Source organism: Mesoplodon mirus (genome assembly GCF_964341445.2).
Source record: "Mesoplodon mirus genome assembly, chromosome: 8".
NCBI classification, from domain to species: domain Eukaryota; kingdom Metazoa; phylum Chordata; class Mammalia; order Artiodactyla; family Ziphiidae; genus Mesoplodon; species Mesoplodon mirus.
Genome location: NC_138984.1, coordinates 106,646,884 through 106,665,205, shown reverse-complemented (window position 1 = coordinate 106,665,205; position 18,322 = coordinate 106,646,884). Strand labels below are relative to the sequence as shown.

At 45.5% G+C, this 18,322-nt stretch overlaps 1 protein-coding gene across 3 annotated transcripts in view; it reads right to left on the bottom strand.

Annotated features, from left to right (window-relative positions):
* CCDC93 (CCC complex scaffolding subunit CCDC93) overlaps nucleotides 1-18,322 on the bottom strand; it is an 89,095-nt gene that overhangs the window by 58,349 nt on the left and 12,424 nt on the right. For all 3 annotated transcript variants that reach the window (XM_082630583.1, XM_082630582.1, XM_082630584.1), the window contains exons 4-7: nucleotides 17,043-17,154; nucleotides 13,000-13,098; nucleotides 12,144-12,200; nucleotides 2,627-2,727 (exon numbers count right to left, since the gene is read on the bottom strand). In XM_082630583.1, coding sequence (XP_082486709.1) covers nucleotides 2,627-2,727; nucleotides 12,144-12,200; nucleotides 13,000-13,098; nucleotides 17,043-17,154 — 369 coding nt within the window. The remainder of the gene's footprint in view (nucleotides 1-2,626; nucleotides 2,728-12,143; nucleotides 12,201-12,999; nucleotides 13,099-17,042; nucleotides 17,155-18,322) is intronic.

Genomic DNA, 18,322 nt, shown 5'->3' with positions numbered 1-18,322 from the left:
ATAGTGATGGTGATGATGGTGTTGGTGTTGGTGGTGATGATAATGATGACGGTGGTGGTGATGATGGTGACTGTGATTATGGTGATGATGATGATGGTGATGATAGTGATGGTGATGATGATGGTGTTGGTGGTGGTGGTGATGATAATGATGACGGTGGTGGTGATGATGGTGACTGTGATTATGGTGATGATGATGATGGTGATGATAGTGATGGTGATGATGATGGTGTTGGTGGTGGTGGTGATGATAATGATGATGGTGGTGGTGATGATGATTGTGATTATGATGATGATGATGATGGTGATGATAGTGATGGAGATGATGATGGTGTTGGTGGTGGTGGTGATGATAATGATGATGGTGGTGGTGATGATGATTGTGATTATGATGATGATGATGATGGTGATGATAGTGATGGTGATGATGATGGTGTTGGTGTTGGTGGTGACAGCACCTAACAGTTGACATTTCCTTTTTTCACATGAGACAAACTGTTCGAAGTCCTTCATAAGGACATTGTTATGTAATCCTCATTGAATGGGAAGGATCTCAAGCCGTGGAGAGTATTGACTTAAAACCCTAAGGGAAGAGTAAGACAGACAGAAAGGAGGCAAGCAGCCTGCCCAAGGAAGGGGAATAAACGGACACTTCTTGGGGTTCTAAGTTTTATCCCATTTGCTCTGCCAGCTGTAACATCCACTCTCTGGTTGTTCAGTCTCAGATCAAACAACCAACGCTGGGTCTGTCTTCCTGAAATCAAGAACCAAACTCCCACCAGAGGCTCAAACAACATTTGCAGATAATAATGATGACCTGTTTTTGGAGTCCAGCAAACCTGAGTTCAAGTCCCAGTATGAGGCTCTTACTAGTTCTTAATCGTCAGCAGTTGACCTTGGGCAGGTTATTTTTTAACCTTTCTTAGTGCTGTCTTCATCATTCTCAAAAAGGGGAATGAGGTGAATAAACCATCAGAATTCTCCACCTTCACAAACTCACCCTCTCCTTACCAGAAAAGCTTAAAAAAAAAAAAAAAGGCAAAATAACCCCATCTCCTAAAAAACAAACAAAAAAAGGCCTCATCAAACACCCACCCCAGGCTCAGAAATCAGGCGTCAGCATGATGCCACCAATAAGAACTAAGGCTAGTTCTGAAACACGTACTGGATATTGGAAAAAATGGAGGTATGAACAATACAAACTACCAAAAACCACACGTCCCTAAGTCTTCTCTGGCTCCGGAACATGTGACACTCCCAGAGGCTGCCTCTCCAGCTCTGGCTCGCCCGGACCAGCACAGTCTCGTGTGCCCGCCTGCAGCTGAGGGGTGGCTAGAGAGCCCCCCTCACAGTGTCCAAGGCGTGCAACTCGTCCAGTGGCACGGGACCTCACACCCGAAGGGCCCCGCATTTGGCTGTTGCCGCTGTCATGAAATCCTTAATGATTAATCATTATTTATGATTCCCAGGGGCCTAAGGTGCCCTGCATTTTCATTTTACGCTGATTGGGCCCTGCAAATTATGTCGCTGGTCTGGAGGTGCCTGACTCAGAAGCAGCTCAATTCGCAGCAACAGCTGGTGAGCTGTGGGGCAGCCCTCACGCTCAGGTCAGGGTCAGAACTAACAACTTCCTTTGAATGAAAACGGACTAGCTTTCATTCTCAGGAAGAAAGGATCTGAGCCCGCATTACTCTCTCAAAAACAAACAAATGAACAAACAAAAAGCAGCAACTGCAATTCCATTTGAGAGACGGAATAAGTAAGGCAATTAAGCCTTAATGTCCTTCTGGTTGTCTCCAGTGCCCTAGAGGGAGAAGCCATCAGGTGCTCACTTGGAGATGCCAGTGGCAGTACTGTTACTTCCAGCCCCCCAGGGAGGGCTGGGTTATGATCAGGGCAGCGCACAGCAATGACTCCGAGCAGAGGGAGAGGAAGCACAGGAGACATACTCCCATCAAGGAATCAGGGACCCTAAGTAGAAAATTCAGGACACAAAGGAAGGTTAATACCCAGAGTCAAGCAAAAAATTCAACGAGGAGAAGCATTTCCGTGTGTGTGTGTGTGTGTGTGTGTGTGTGTGTGTGCGTGTGTGTGTGTGTGTGTGTGACTGAAAACTGAGGCTATAAGAACTGTATTTTTTAAAATTAGAGATGTTTTTAAGAAGTGACAAAACTACTTCTAAATTCTTCATTTTCCTGGTCAGGACAGTTCTTCACAGGGCACCAAAACTATTAGACTCTGACACAAAGTAAAACCGCCGTAACTGCTTTCAATTCTTAGTTTACCTGAAGGTGTTAACATATGGCAGGGGCATGAAGGCAGCCCACCTGGGCCTCTGCGAACGCCCCACGCTTCCCAACTCCCCAAGGAGGGCAGAGCCGGGGATGGGGGCTCGGTGAGGAACTTCAAAGATCAGGCCTCTCCCACCACCAGAGAAGCCACCCACAGAAACTGAGCTAATTCAACACCAGGGAGAAAAGTCCCCGGTGCTGGCAATCACAGGCTCAAACCCGTAGACTCAGTCAGGTGAAAACCAACCAAGTTCACCCCAATGAAGCAATTTCAACTAGCTTTCCTTTTCAATGGTTTTATCAAATAGACACCTTAGACTGGGTCGCCTTCATTACCTGCCATATTCCAACAGCGTCGTGTGGACCCGTGATTCCTCATCCAGCATCTCCCCTGCTCCCCGCTGGCGTCTGTACTTCCGACGGGGCTTGTAAGCATCCTAAGAAGTGGATGAGGCGGGGAGTTAATAAGCGTGAGGGGGCTGGTCTAGCCTGCCAGGGGCGGGAGTCCTTTCCCATGGCAGCGGGTGTACAGCTCCCCTGCAGGAGGACAGCTGGCACATGGCGACGGCCTTCAAGGAATCTGCCCCTTTGATTTTTATACTGGAGCAAATATTTCCACCCCATCTATTGCCTGTCAACTTTGTTTAATCTTGTTGGGTTTTTTTGTCCTATGACATTTTAATATTTCATGCAATCAAACTTATCAGTCATCTTACTTCCTAACCCAGGGACTGTAAAAACAAAAAAAAAGCTCTTGTATATTATTTTTATAGATTATATTTAGCCTTTTAATCTATTCAGAATTTTTTTGGGGGGTATAGCGAAAGGTAGGTATCTATAGATATACGTTTTTCTCTGAATGGAAAATTAAGAATCCCAACATCATCAGTTTCATAGTCTATCCTTTCCTTGATTTAAAATGACAACTATATACACATATATAAAACATGTACCAATATCACCCTCTTCAATTCCTCTTGCTTTATGAGTCTTTATCCTGTCTCCACTGTTCTTTTTCAAATTTCCTGGCTATTCTTACACATTTTCTCTTCCAAATGAATTCTAGCATCAGCTTGTCAAGTTCATTATGAAAAACTGTTGAGCTTTGACTAGAATCACACCGAATTTATACATTACTTTGGGAAGAGCTGACATCTCTGTAATACTGAATCTTGCCTTGAAAAGCAAGATTTATCTCTCTATTCAAATCCTTTTTATTCTTTAATAAAATTTTCCAGAAAAAAATACAAATTTTCCAGTCACTACATATCCAGACCTTTCTACCACCCAGAGACATAAACCACGCAACAATCACAGATATACACGTTAACCTAGAATGTTTAAAAAAAAATTCTCTCATGGCATAGAAATCTCCACTACCAGAAAAGGAAAGTAAATACAAACCCTTCAGAGATATATATCTCTTTACAAAAGTGTTTTGAGGTTTATCCTTAAAAAACATATAAAAACACAAAATGCACTTTAAACTTTCAATGACTTTAAAATTATTAGAGTATTATTTAGTTATAAATGTAGAAACACAGACCTCTTTTGTGTAGGACACATTCTGAAACTGCATATATATATATATATATATATTTCCTAAACACAAAGTACATGGCACATAGTAGGTGCTCAATTAATGTAGGTCTTCACCCCCAGATGACCTGGTTGTCATTCTACCCCAAATGAATGTCCTTCTTGACTGCCAAACTGGCATCAAACAATACCTTAATAATATTTGCTCAGGGCTCTGGGTGCAAAGAGGCAGCTGTTTGTGCAAGGTGTTCCAGTTTGTCCCTGGATCTTTCCTTCTCCACTAGCGGAGTTCACCACACCTAATCTCTACCTGGATATCACCAGGACAAGCACACTATCAGGTTTCTCCAGACAGTGGTATTTTAATGCTAATTAGAATTGTTCCCCTCTTGATAATTCTTGTTAACTTTATTATTATCTCACTTTTTGTTATGAAAAGTTTCAAACATACAGAAAAACATCCTTTCTGTAACATATATAATCTCAACAATTCTGTGGAAAAGGAATGAAACAGGTGCTGGGATGACCCTGGAGGGTTGCTCTTGTAACTCACTGCTGCAAATATTCCTAGGTTGCTGCTGGTGCCTACATGAATAGGAAGCTATAAATAACACGAAACAGACTTATGGGGAAATGAAAAACATAATAGACCCATATGACGTCAGTTACTGTGTACAATTTAATTTCCAAGGAGCTCTACCATTACAGCCGCACTATATGACTGAGCTTAACTGCTAACTTTCCTTAGTTACCATTCATAGAGTCGATGACCCCAGACAGGAAACTGGAGTCTAAAGAAGGACTGACTCCAAAACAATAGCATACTGAAACTGACAGCCACAAGGACCTTTTATTCTGCCAAACAATGACAAATGTTGGCCATCGTGTAATTATCCTTACACTTTAAAGCACGCCACATACATCTCACCTTTTACATTTTGTAACTACACCATGAGGTAGAAGCCGGGCAGATGCCATTACCTCCACCTTTGCTACTAAAGAAGCAGAGATTAAATAATTCACCTCTCAGTTACGGGGGGCAACCCCTTCAGGAAATACCCAGCGGGCAGCAAGACAGCCACGAGCAGCCACTGCCCTCCAGAGCTCCAGGGGGCCGGACCATACACAACTCGCCAGGAAGCACATCTCATTCTCCCAGGGCTCACCTGGCAGCCCAAACCCAAACCCTACTCTAACGGACACACCTCTGCCCACCAGCCCCTGAACAAACGCTGCCTTCCACCCAGAGGGGCTCCGCTGATGTTCCCATCAGCAAGTGCAGGGCCCTGAAACACCCCATAAGAAAGTCATTATAACTGAGACAAATCAGGTTGTTTTCTTCATTCTCACATGAATAAAACAACCACCACCACCACAAAAATGAAGCCCTGGGAACTGAGTGAGGGAATGACAAGAGACGGATGGCAATCACGTCTATGGGTAGGAAAGTTAGCTGGGGAGGTAGGGTTTTCTCCAGACGCCCCTAAACTTTGTTCTTCCTCTATTCTCTTTTACATGAGCTCTGCTGTGCAGGCCTGTCTTCTGTTTTTTTTTTTGCGGTACGCGGGCCTCTCACTGTTGTGGCCTCTCCCGTTGCGGAGCACAGGCTCCGGACGCGCAGGCTCAGCGGCCATGGCTCACGGGCCCAGCCGCTCCGCGGCATGTGGGATCTTCCCGGACCGGGGCACGAACCTGCGTCCCTTGCATCGGCAGGCGGACTCTCAACCACTGCGCCACCAGGGAAGTGCCTATCTTCTGTTGTTTGAGGTTCGACACAAGTCCCACCTCAGGTCCCCTTGAGTTTGTACGAAACAGTGTAACTCGGTGGGTAAGAATGAGGTCACTGTTTTGTGTACATGAGCCAAGATGGCTTCTGTGTATCGACTCCTAGCTTTACTTCTTCACAGCAGGCTGAGACCCACAGCTCAAAACCCTCCAGCGCCAACCTCAAACTTTTCACAGACCCAGTTGTTTAAAAGATGGCCCCACTAAGCAGAGTTTAGCGGTTTACAGCCTGTCCACATTGCACGCTCTGCAAAACTGCACCTGACATTTGCGAACCACAGGTAGGATAAGCCCCGTGGTTATAAAGACCCCAGGCTGCAGCTGTCCTTCAGATTTCTCGAACCTGCCCCGGCCGAGGCTCCCTCGTTTCCTTGTCTCCCCTCCTGAATGGTGGCCCCGGCGCCTCGGCCTCGGGATGGCCTGCGCACTGACAGCCTCCCCGCCCTTCAGGCAAACCTGTCAAAGCATCGCCCAGAGACCCTGTGTGTGCTACTGCTAACCCCCCGTCCCATCTTTTCCCTTGATGAGTCCCGAAATCCCTTGAATCCCTTACAGCTGCAATGCTCCTGCTTTCACCTCATACCCTAGAATGCGGTCTGGCACACAGTGAGCGCTCAATTACTATTATGGAATGAATATATGGAGTCAGACAGACAGGGTTTTATCCCGTGCCCTATTACTACCTCTCTGATTTGGGGCAAATTACTTTAACCTCCGAGGTTTTCTATCTGTAAAATAGGTATATGGAGAGAGTCGTAAGGATTAGTCAATCTATTTAATGTTATCTGATACACATTAAGGGCTAAGATATACATACATGTGTGTATTTGCTATTATTGATATATATTATTGATATATATATTGATATAATATCAATATCATTGATATTGATATATTATACTAATATATATATTTTTTACTTATGCTGCCACGTTTACATTTCATGGCCTGGATAGAAAGGCCCTCCTGACAGCATTTCCTGTGGAAGAACACAGTGGAGTCGCAGTTTTAAATGACCTGGTCTCTTAGGGGACCAATAAGAAGTCTTTTCTTATTCCCTCTGTCCCCTCTGTTCTCATACAAAATTCTAAACATTACCAAGAAATGCTCAACAAACAGTAAGCAAATGTATCTTTGGGGGCTTTGGGTAAAATTTCACAGCTACTCTTTACTCGAGGTTGAGAGGGAGTAAAAGACCTCACTGCACAGGTCAGATACTTCATGAATATGGAAGGCTGACAGTTCAGAAAAGGAGGAAGTAGGCTATACAACAGCACATTAGGTGAGACAAATGAGCGATGATGATTATGATGCGAAAGTGGAAGGGTAAGGGGAGGCCTGTCCTGGGCAATAGTTTCATTTTCTTATGTCCTTTGAAAATACCACCTCCCATCAAGCAGGCCTTCTACAAAGCGGCCACCTATTCCGTAAAAAGGAGATATGGAGAAGTCAAGAAAAGAACACATTTCAAAGGAGAAGCAGAAGTACTGGGAATAATCCCCAGGACGAAGAAGAATGAAGCCAAGACAAAAAGAGAGAACACTGGAAGGTGATGAGCTCAGAAGTTAAAAGTTCACACAACAGGGCTTCCCTGGTGGCACAGTGGTTGAGAGTCCGCCTGCCCATGCAGGGGACACGGGTTTGTGCCCTGGTCCGGGAGGATCCCACATGCCACGAAGCAGCTGGGCCCATGGGCGCTGAGCCTGCGCGTCCGGAGCCTGTGCTCCGCAATGGGAGAGGCCGCAGCAGTGAGAGGCCCGCGTACCGCAAAAAAAAAAAAAAAAGTTCACACAACAGCCTTTCTGCCAGGCAATCTGGCAAGAGGTACTAACAGACTGAGGCATAACCTCTGAACCAACTCCACTTCATGGAATGTAACCCAAGTAAATAATTAAAGATAAAAGAAAAAATTTAGCTACGGGGATGTCCTACATAATAGCCAAAACAAAACAAAACCAAAAAACTCCCCAAAAAACAAACTAAGCTAGTTAAGTTAGTACCACACAATGTATAACGTACAGCCACTAAAAATGCTATGGAGGTATATTTATTGGCATGGAAATATATCCTTGATTATACTGTTGAGCAAAATAACCACACAACAAAACAGAATATATAGTATCATGTCATTTTCTGTGCTCTCTAATTTTCTATATGGATATCCATAACTATATATTTCCCACTTGGAATAACAGTGGTTATCCCTGGCTGGTGGTATCGTGGGTGATTGAGTCTTTGTACTTTTTCTCCAATTCCTAATTTTTCATTATTACCACAGTAGTAGTATGAAAGAAAAATAACCTTTTGTAAAACAAAAAATCATGCATCAAAAAAATAGATGAGCTACATAACCAAGGATGAGTGCAAAAAATTGGAACGGTCCTACAATGATGGCTAAAGACAAGACAAGCTTATATTCTTTTTTTTTTTTTTTTTTAAGATGTTGGGGGTAGGAGTTTCTTTTTATTAATTAATAAATTTTATTTTTATTTTTGCTGTGTTGCATCTTCGTTTCTGTGTGAGGGCTTTCTCTAGTTGTGGCAAGCGGGGGCCACTCTTCATCGCGGTGCGCGGGCCTCTCACTATCGCGGCCTCTTGTTGCGCAGCACAGGCTCCAGACGCGCAGGCTCAGTAGTCGTGGCTCACGGGCCTGGTTGCTCCGCGGCATGTGGGATCCTCCCAGACCAGGGCTCGAACCCGTGTCCCCTGCATTAGCAGGCAGATTCTCAACCACTGCGCCACCAGAGAAGCCCCCAAGCTTATATTCTTATAAGCTAAAATATTTTGAAAAATATTAAAATGTTTAATATTTATTTTTAAAAAGACATGTAAGCAAGAGTAAGTAAAGTCTGCTTGTTGAGGCACAATGATAACTTGTTAGTAGATGGAAAAAAAGACAACAGGACAATCTCCACTTCGCACCCATTCCCCAGCTGGACAAATGGTCTTCAAACGGGCAAAGGCAGAGGAGACGCCCTCACAAGGGCAGAGCACGCAAGCACTCTGCATGCATTTGAGTCTCTGGGACCCTGATAAATACTACCCCAGGGTCCTGAAATCAGTCAGAAACATTATGGCCAAATCAGTGTCAGGGATATGTCGGAAATCAGAGACCAGGGGAACAGTGGAAAACTAGAGAAGCACCAACACCTGCTGTGTCTGAGAAGCCAGATGTAAAATGAAAACCTGGCTGCCTCTTCTCAGCTCTGCAACTGTGTAGGGAATTTATTAACCTTTCTGAGTTTCAACTTCCTGATTTATAAAATGGAAATGTAACGCATAAGTCCTTGAGTGTTGATGAGGAGTACATGAGACAACGCTTGTAAAATGCCTCATTAGATGTCAAGCACATAGAAGGCACTCAGTCAGTACCCGGCAGCTACATGCATATTTTATAAAAGGCTGGCTCTAGAAACCTGGCGCTGTCTGTAAGAGAGAATTTTAATCCTTAATTTACCATTCAGAGTTTAAATTTGGGATTCTACATGTGTCAGTATAAGGGGCAGGTAAGAAACAGTGATGAGACATCTGAAGGGGAGAACTGGGGAGAGGCTGGAAGGAGAGGAAAACATTCTTGAGAAACTGAGATTTGCAAAGAGCCACACCCTGGTCACCTAGGAAAGACTCTATTCCCTTTACGAGGGGAGGGACTCTCTTTGGAGAGAGTGACAGCAAACAAAATGCAGCAAGCTGTTCCATGTCTTACACTGACTCACAAGAAGAAGACCGGGGCATGGAGCCCCGGAGTCCCTGACAAGCTCCTGGGACCCTCACTCCAAGGCCGCAAGCAAGCATGTGCAGAAGTGGTGGGTGGGAAGGATGGAAGTTAATGGCAACAGGGCTCAGCTCAGAAACCTAAGAAGACAGCATCTAGAAATGGGAGAGTATTTTCAGTAGGTAGAGAAAGAAGAAAACAAACAAACAAAACCCAAAGGCCAGCTCTGGCCATCCATAAAAATTTTTTTATCATTCCTGTTGCAAATGTATTGACAGTCAACCGAGGAGTAGGTTCACACATAAAAAAAGGAAATAAACTAAGCAATTTGAACTATTATCAGAGACCTACAATTTTTTTTCCATTTTCCTTTATCTTGAGATTATTTTCTAATGAGCTGCAAACAGCATTTTATCTAGCATTTTATTGCATCCTGGCTCCATCATCACCAATGTGACCTAGGGCAACCTACATAACCAATCTGTGCCTTAGTTTCCTCACCTGTCAAAAAAAAATACTATTACTTCATAGGGTTGTGGTGAGCACTAGATAAGTTACATATAAATGCTTAGAACAATGTTTGGGCACTATATATTTGTCAAGAATTTAAGTCATATTGCCAAGCAGAAGACGATTATCTTTAAAAACTCCATTACAAACGAGAAGAAGAAATAATGTGTCTCTAGAGGCCTGAAATGTTTAATAGGTAAAGAGACATCAGGCCCAGTTTGATCAACAGCTACACTGGCCTTTTATTCTTGGTGATACAGCCAAAAAATGTAATATTTCTCACTCTCTACCCAGGGCTCCAAGTGAGATTTGCACATGAAGATATTCAATTAAACATTAAATATTTTTTACACTATTGATACTATGTATAAAATAGATAACTAGTGAGAACCTACTGTATAGCACAGGGAACTCTACTCAGTTCTCTGCAGTGACCTAAATGGGAAGGAAATCCAAAAAAGAGGGGACATATGTACATGTAGAGCTGATTCACTCTGCTGTACAGCGGAAACTAACACAACGTTGTAAAGCAACTATACTCCAATAAAATAAAATAAAATAAAACAACATGCTGAAAATATCAAAAAAAAAGAATTGGATTTTATAAGATTTGATACAGTAATATATGCCTATAGTTGTAATTCTGGAAAAATAAACTTCCTACAGCTTCTTAATTAAAAAAATTAAATAGTTTTTACGTTATTGTTTTTGAATAGGTAATACACAGACTTAGTATAAAATCCAAATAGTACAGAGTTTATAGGGAAAAGAGAATTTCCCTTCCTCTCCTGCCACTGGCTCCCCCGCTCCCTGTAACAGAGGGAGAAATGAAAGCATTTCTTTTCACTTCTTTTAAATGAAGCATCATTTAAAACAAGGGAAAGCAACAGCACATCCAACCAATTGGTTATTATTTGTCATGAAAATGCGATTAGGAGGAAACTTTAACAGCATACAAGACTCTATATTGGTTTAGCGGAAAAAAAACTACAAAATTACATTCAAAGTATAATTCTAATTCACTATAAAAATACACATTAAAAACACAGAAGAAATATGTCCAAGCATCAAAAGTGGCTGCTTCTGTGTTGTTAGATTAAGGTTGATTTTCCTCTCAACTATCTTTTTTCTTTTTTTATGGCGGCACACAGGCCGGCTCCGGACACGCAGGCTCAGCGGCCATGGCTCACGGGCCCAGCCGCTCCGCGGCATGTGGGATCTTCCCGGACCGGGGCACAAACCCGTGTCCCCTGCATCGGCAGGTGGACTCCCAACCACTGTGCCACCAGGGAAGCCCCTATCAATCTTTTTAAAGAAAACTTTAAAGATGTTCTAAACTGAACGTCTACCTCACAACCAGGAAAAAAATTACTTGCTGTTCTATCATGTCCTCTTAGTATTATTATTTAATACTGCCACCAAATCTGAAAATAGCATCTGGCTTCAGAGTGTAACTATGTTAAAGGTTTTCCATTTCTCCCATTTCCAAAATGGAACTGTGGAAAAGATACAAATTACAACCATAAACTGACAAAGGCTTTTTTGTTTTAAATGAGCATTTCATGTCTTTCATCATCAAACTACTGTTATTCTTTTCACAGTAATCACCTGGGGAGACCACACATTTATTCTTAAAAGTAAAAAAAAAAAAGATGCAGAATAACTCTAGACATTATTTTCTAAAGGAAGTGAATTTACAGCCAGGCATTGAGGCTCCATTCCCATCAGCTCAAGCAGGAAGGCTGGGGGGTGAAGGCTGGCAAGGTCCTGCTGGGCTCTGGCCCAGCGTGTTTTGAAAAGGCCCAAAGCTCTCCTCTGGCCCTTGCACTGGGGAAGTGGGCACATGAGTGCAGACCCTGAGGTTAAGATACACTGTGCTTGGGGACAAAGGCCGTCCCAGAGTTTCCCACACAAAGCTCAGAAGCTACTCTGCCATCCCGAAGGCGTCATGGCGGTGGTCACCTCCGTGCAGCAGCTCTAGTACGTCATCTGCTCTTTGGAGCTACGTGAAGTTTACAGCTGCCGCTGGCACAAATGAGGAAGGGCTTTGGGTCTGGAAAACTGGAACTAAGGGAAACACAGGGCAGTGGTTGTGGCCCGTTCTACCCTGAACGCTGGCATCAGATACCGGGCACGCACGGCGGGCAGGGCCTCTCTCACCTGTGCACCCGAGATCAGCTCTTGGGCAACCCGGCAGATGGCAACCTCGGGGGGCAGGGGCTTCTGTGATTTACCTCAAAGGGCTGCTTGGAGGCTACGACCCTATGCTCTTCCCTTACAGAAGAACTCGGGCAGGGAACTCACCGAGAGGTCAACCACTGTCTTGACGGCCTTTTCTTTTCTCTTGATGAAGTCATCATCCTGCAAGACAAGAAGACACAGGGATGAAACAAATCTGCCTGCGTAAAGACGGAAACTCAACTGGACTGCTCAGCAGTCCGTCTTATAAACTGACTTCTCGTCACAACTTTGCCTGAAGAAGTCTCAATTTTCTAACAAATTGGAGTACATCCTGCATGGGAAAAAGCTAGGGCCTCTGCCGATGGCTGCGAAACAGCCATCCCTATAGCTGGTGAGAAAGAGGGGGACCACAGGGTGTAGAGGGGAAGACAAGTGTTCTCACTTCAAATCCGTATGAGCTCTGCAACCTCAGCAAGTTACCTAACCTCTGAGCCTTAGCTTTTCCACCTGCAAAATGGGGATGGTACCGCCTATCTCAGGGAGCAGTCACGAGGATCCAAAGGCAGAAGGCATGTGATGTGCCGGGACTGGAATGTAGTATCTGACAGTGATCGGCCTAGTACTGTTACTGCGATTACTATTCAGCTGTTACTATAGGTGTGTCCCAAGCAGGTGGGCTCTCGAAAACCTTCATAAGACTACACGAAAATACACTCATGCTCTTGTAATTTAACAAAAGGTCCAGATCCAGTACCAAAATTGAGAGACAAGGACCAAACTGTAGGGCTTGACACTCAGTGCCCATTTAAACAGGCAATTCTAATGAACCAGGAGGCCCAGTTTCAGTGCTGATCAGGTGGGGGCAGGGATGCCACGCAGGCGGGCGGGAGTCCAGGGGAGCCTGAGCGTGCTCTGAGCCTTCCCAGGGGTCCCTCACTGTGCACTCAGGTTCCCAACTGGGCTAGAAAAGAACACTGACCTCAGGGAGACTGTAGGTTTTCTGGAACTGGGAAATGGAGTAGGAACGGATGTAGTCGCCCATCTCTTCTTTTGTTTCTATAGCTCGCTTCACCAGCCACTGGGGAAGAAAGTAAGGAAACGTGAGCCGATAGGGATGAAACACACTGTGGTAAAGGCCAGCTCAGAGACGGCACGGGTCCTGCACCCAAATCACAGAACATGAACTGCCCAGGTGGCGAATAACCACCAACACATACTGCCCTGCAGGAAAAGCAGCCGCTGGTGTCTGGATGCTGAGATCCAGGGGGACCTGAGCTGACAGCTGTGCAGGAGCCTTCAAGCCTCGCTTCAGGTGCCCGGGCCTCAGTTTCCCTCTCTGCTAAAGAGGAGGTGAGAGTATCAGTTCCCTTCATGTCACAGAGCAACTGTGGGAGCAAATGAAACACAAGCACTAGACAGCTCTGTAAACACCTGGAGCCCGACACAAACAGAGCTGTCCCCCAAACCTCCCCGCGCCTAGTGGCAGATCTTACCGGAGCTCTCTCCTTCCCGTGCTGCTCGCACCACACACCAGAGGGAGGGGGAGGGAACCAGTGAGAATGCCTAGTGTAACCCTCGTTTGATAGGTGGAAAAAAATCCCCCCAGTATTCAGACTTGAGACCAGGTGTACTGAGTACAAGCCCTCGGCTTCAGGTGAGCTCGGCACTCACAGCACAGCGCTCGAATCCACCCAACACTATAAGGTAATCGGCACTGGCTGCGTTTTACAGAATCGGAAGCTCGGAGAGATGACGTGATCCTCCCACCTATCCACAGCCAGCAGCCACACAGCCGCCGGCCACATCGGGACACTGCGCATCTGGGCTTCACGCCGCATGTCCTAGGTCAACGGGGCTGATATGCGCACACCCACGCCCCACAGCCTGCGGGAGGCCCAGGCGCTCTGCAGGTGAGAATGCAACGTGCAAAAAGAGCCTTTGCTTCTCCTCCTGACTCTTCATTCATTCCCGTTATAACTACAGAACTTTATGGAGGGATGCCATCCTCTCTCCAGAGACAGCTACTGCATCTCAGGAGCAGTTTCTGGACAGCAGCTGTGCTTCCCCGGGGCAGGGCCACACGTGGCAAGGTTCAGACACATGCACACGGCACAGGGCTCCTGCGGGGACGGCAGGAACGTGCGCTCAGGGAGGGCGGCCAGCTCAAGTAAAGGACACACTTAGGAAGCAGCTGCCCAGGACAGCAGTGACTGCAAATAATTCTATGAGGAGTATTCTTTTGTTGCTAGTATCTTCCATTTGTTTCCATCACTCCACTCCACCGCCCCTCCAAGCAGTGACCTCAGGCACTGACTAAAACCCAGAAGGGCAGAGGCAGAAAATCGGACGGCATCTGGGGCTACTCCAGCCCCTCACCTGTACCCCAGCCCCGGCCCTGGACAGCTAAGGAGGCTGAGTCACTGCTCAACTCAACTTCTCTCTGCTTCGCTTTGCATCGGGAGAGCCAGTTTCTGGCCTTTCATTGTTGTTGCCTTTTCAGATCTGCCTCTGGTTAATTAGATCGACACTGAGTGGTAACTTGGCTGGATCCTGGAGAACATGCTCAGATGAGGAAAGCAAAGCCCGTTGATTCAAAGGATTCCTTAGAGACGCGACCGCTGTGTTTTGGAGTTCCCAGCATGAAGGGTTGCGGAGGGAACCTCTAGGACGGCTGAGCTCTGCCACAAGCCCCTGGCATTTGAGAAGAATACCTACGCTTACAGGATCCATGTGCCCCACATGGGAGAAAAAGATGTGACCTGGAACTACCAGTAGCCGGAAGTCAGCTCTTCTTTCCTCCTGGTCGCATTCAGAGAGTGTCACCACAGCTGTGCTAAACAGCACGAACAAGGGTGGTGGACCCCTAGTCCCACACAAGACAACCAGTTCAGTGGTTCCCCGTGGCTGGTTCACAATTGCTCTTTCACTGGTGTCTGGCAAAACAGAAAACTACAGGCATGTGGCGAGTTTTTCATAAGGCTACATGTATTCCATTTGAAGGACTGTCCTTTATTCTGAGAGTGAGAGTTAAATGGCCTCTCTTTTAGGAGATGGTAAAGAAAGCAAAATAATTGTTGCCTTTAAAAGCGTCCCTTCCTGCTAAAATACAGGTTGCAACCACAGGTCAACCTCTATTTGCGCTTTAAAATTTTACAGATCCACGAAATTAAGACATGGGATAACCATCAGAGAGGGCTCTCACATCCAGACAGGAAGCCCTCTGACATTCCACTCACAACACAAACATAAGATACTCAGAATGCCCAAACCAACTGTAGACAATCACCACCCTTTCATCCCCTTCTCATATATGGACTACAGCTTGGGTCCTCAAAGTTCTAGCAGAGTTTTGAGTAAGGTCTAGTCACTAGAGATCCAGGCTTCAGGGGAAAGGACAACAACTTCACAGTATGATGGGGTTGGAGGTTTCTGTAAGACTCTACACAGACTCCCTACTTCTTACTTTCACAAAATGATTGGGTACCATCCATCCCCTAACAAACAAACAAGTCAAATCCTGAGTTAAAGTCCCAGCCTCAAATTTACAAATTTCAGTTATAAATTTCAACATATTTGATTTGAAGTCTAGTGCAGGGGAACATTCCCAACGGCAGTAACAACAACAGAAACGACTATATAACACTTACAAAGCACTTACTGAAAGGTGCCAGTCCTGCAATCAAGTGATTTACACGCACTAACTTACTCAGCTTTCATCCCATCAGGTAGGAACTATTATTATTTCTACTTATCAGGTAAGAAGTTAAGTCATTTGCCCAAGATCACACAGCTAGAAAGTGGCAGAGCCCAGATGTGAGCCCAGGAAGTCTCCAGAGTCCAGGCTCTTAACTGCTACACCACATAATCTTAACAGAATCACAAAACCTCTCCAGCAGGGGCTGTGTGGCTTTCCTCTGGGTGGCTGCATGGTGGTGGAGGGGAAAGTACAGGCTTAAAGACACGGAGTTTAGAGGAATCTGCCTCTCCGCTCACTAGCTCTCTGCCCTTAAGCAAACTGATTATCCTCTCCGAGTCTCACTTTCCTCAGAGGTAAGACTGGGATTACAATAGATGCTTCAAAGAACTCTATTAGGATTCGAGGCAAAGTACTGTCCACACAGCAGGCAACAAAGGTAAGTCCCTTCGCTCCTCTTCTTTCTGTGGTGCCTGGAGGAGGGGCTGAGACATGAGAACCGCACAGAATACAGGGACTTGTACAGCAGGGCCACTTAATCACAGGGCCTTGGGGAAAAGCCAAGGTGGAGATAAGGCTCCTGTTAAAAATTTAGTCCTTTGTAGGACTGAATGCCTACAAAGTGCCAGACATTCCAAGAGGTGCCGGAGACACAAGAGCAAGCTGGACAGCCATGGTACCTGCCCTCAGGAAGCTTACAGTCTGATGGGAGAGACATACAAATAACCAAGCATTGAATGGACACAGTCACAAACTGCAGTGAGGAAGCTTCCGGTGAGGGTAGGGAATATGCCATATGAGAGGATATAGCAAAGGAACCTACTCTAGATCTGGCAGTCAGGGGAAGCTTTCTTGAGAAGACTTGGTGGAACTGAGATCTGGAAGATAAAGGTAAGGAGAGAAGGGAAGACCTTCCCACCCTGAAAGGCCCCGTGACAGGAGGAAGCACAGTGTGTATGAGGAAATTTGAAAGAAAGTCAGAGGGGCTAGACTAGAAAGAACAAAGAAAAGCAAAGAATAAATTGAGGCTGGAGAGGTCAAAGGGGGCCAGCGCATGGGGTGCGATGGGGAGGCTATGGGCTTCCATCTTTACCAGAAGGGCAATGAAAAGCTACTCATGGAAACATTCAAAGATCAGAACAGGTGACGGTGTGAAACTAGGGTGGACTGAGTACTGGCAACGTTCTGAGGAGTGTCATCATGTTTTGCTGCCACCAAATCCATACCACACCCATCAGATCCAGGACCTAGGCCAGACGGCCCAAGAGCCAAACCCGTTACAGGAATTCCAGTGTTCAGAGGTCAAGAAACCCCACAGATGCTCTTACCTGGACAACAGGAAATATGTGAATAAAATCCATCCCCTGGATCTGGTGGGGCTCCAGCTGGTGTGGACATTTCATTCTTGGCAGGACGGAGACAATTTTTTCTGATAGAGCTCTGCTCAGAGAAAAACAACAAGCCAAGAGTGAGAACACACCAAGTGGCTCTTAAGACATCTCTCAAGTCTGGCTGCAACCCAAAGGGATCTGAGGTTTCTCAATAGCAGACCATGACCACATTTCTCCTGGCTGATGGCAAATTGAGAAAAATAAGCACAACTTAGGCTTGTGTGTGTGTGTAAGGACACAAAACTATCTTCATCCTTAATTCTAACATCGTGTTCGTCCTACTTTTTACATTAAAATATTTTGTTTCTTGAAGTTATGGCGGTGTTTGAGGTAGTAGCTATTTTTTTAACATCCTTACATGGTAAAATAAAAAGTTATTAGTGCTGCATATTCTTTTACATTTCACTTAACTGCCCTACTTTTTCCAAGTCTGGAAACCATTAGGTTAAACATTAAAAAAATTGTTCTAAATATCATTCAAGCAACAAATGATTACCAGACTCTGTGCCAGGTGCCAAGAATATTAAGACAAAACATGAGGCCTCATGCTCAAAAAAAAATAAATAAATAAAAGAAGTTCTCTACTCCAATACAGAATATTTTTGAAATAAAAAATAGCCTTTGGTGGCACAGTGGTCGGGAGTCCGCCTGCCGATGCGGGGGACGCGGGTTCGTGCCCCGGTCTGGGAGGATCCCACATGCCGCAGAGCGGCTGGGCCCGTGAGCCATGGCCGCTGAGCCTGCGCGTCCGGAGCCTGTGCTCTGCAACGGGAGAGGCCACAGCAGTGAGAGGCCTGCGTTCCGCAAAAAAAAAAAAAAAAAAGCCTTTAATTTTTTTGATACTCTAAAATTAATCCTATACGCCCTCACTCTCCCTTCCAGAGAGAAGGTGCTTTCCAGTTCGCACGAGGGACACTTGATCTCTCTCCTACACCTTGCTCAGCCTTCTCTTGAAGTGGCTGGAGGAAGACAGCAGGAGTCAGGCTCCTTGAGGCCCCGAGCATCGCCTGCCTCAGTCAGGAGCTGAGCACAGCTGGACGCACAGCTGAGCCCTGGCCTGGGTGGGCAGATTTACGGCAGGAGTGACAGAGGGACTTGTGTGCAAGTCCACTTCACCACAGATTTAAATCTTCTCTAACCAGCTGCTATTTGATCTCCAACTGTCTGGTTCCTATTTCTTATACCTCAATCGGATCACATTCAAAAGGAGAGAATAG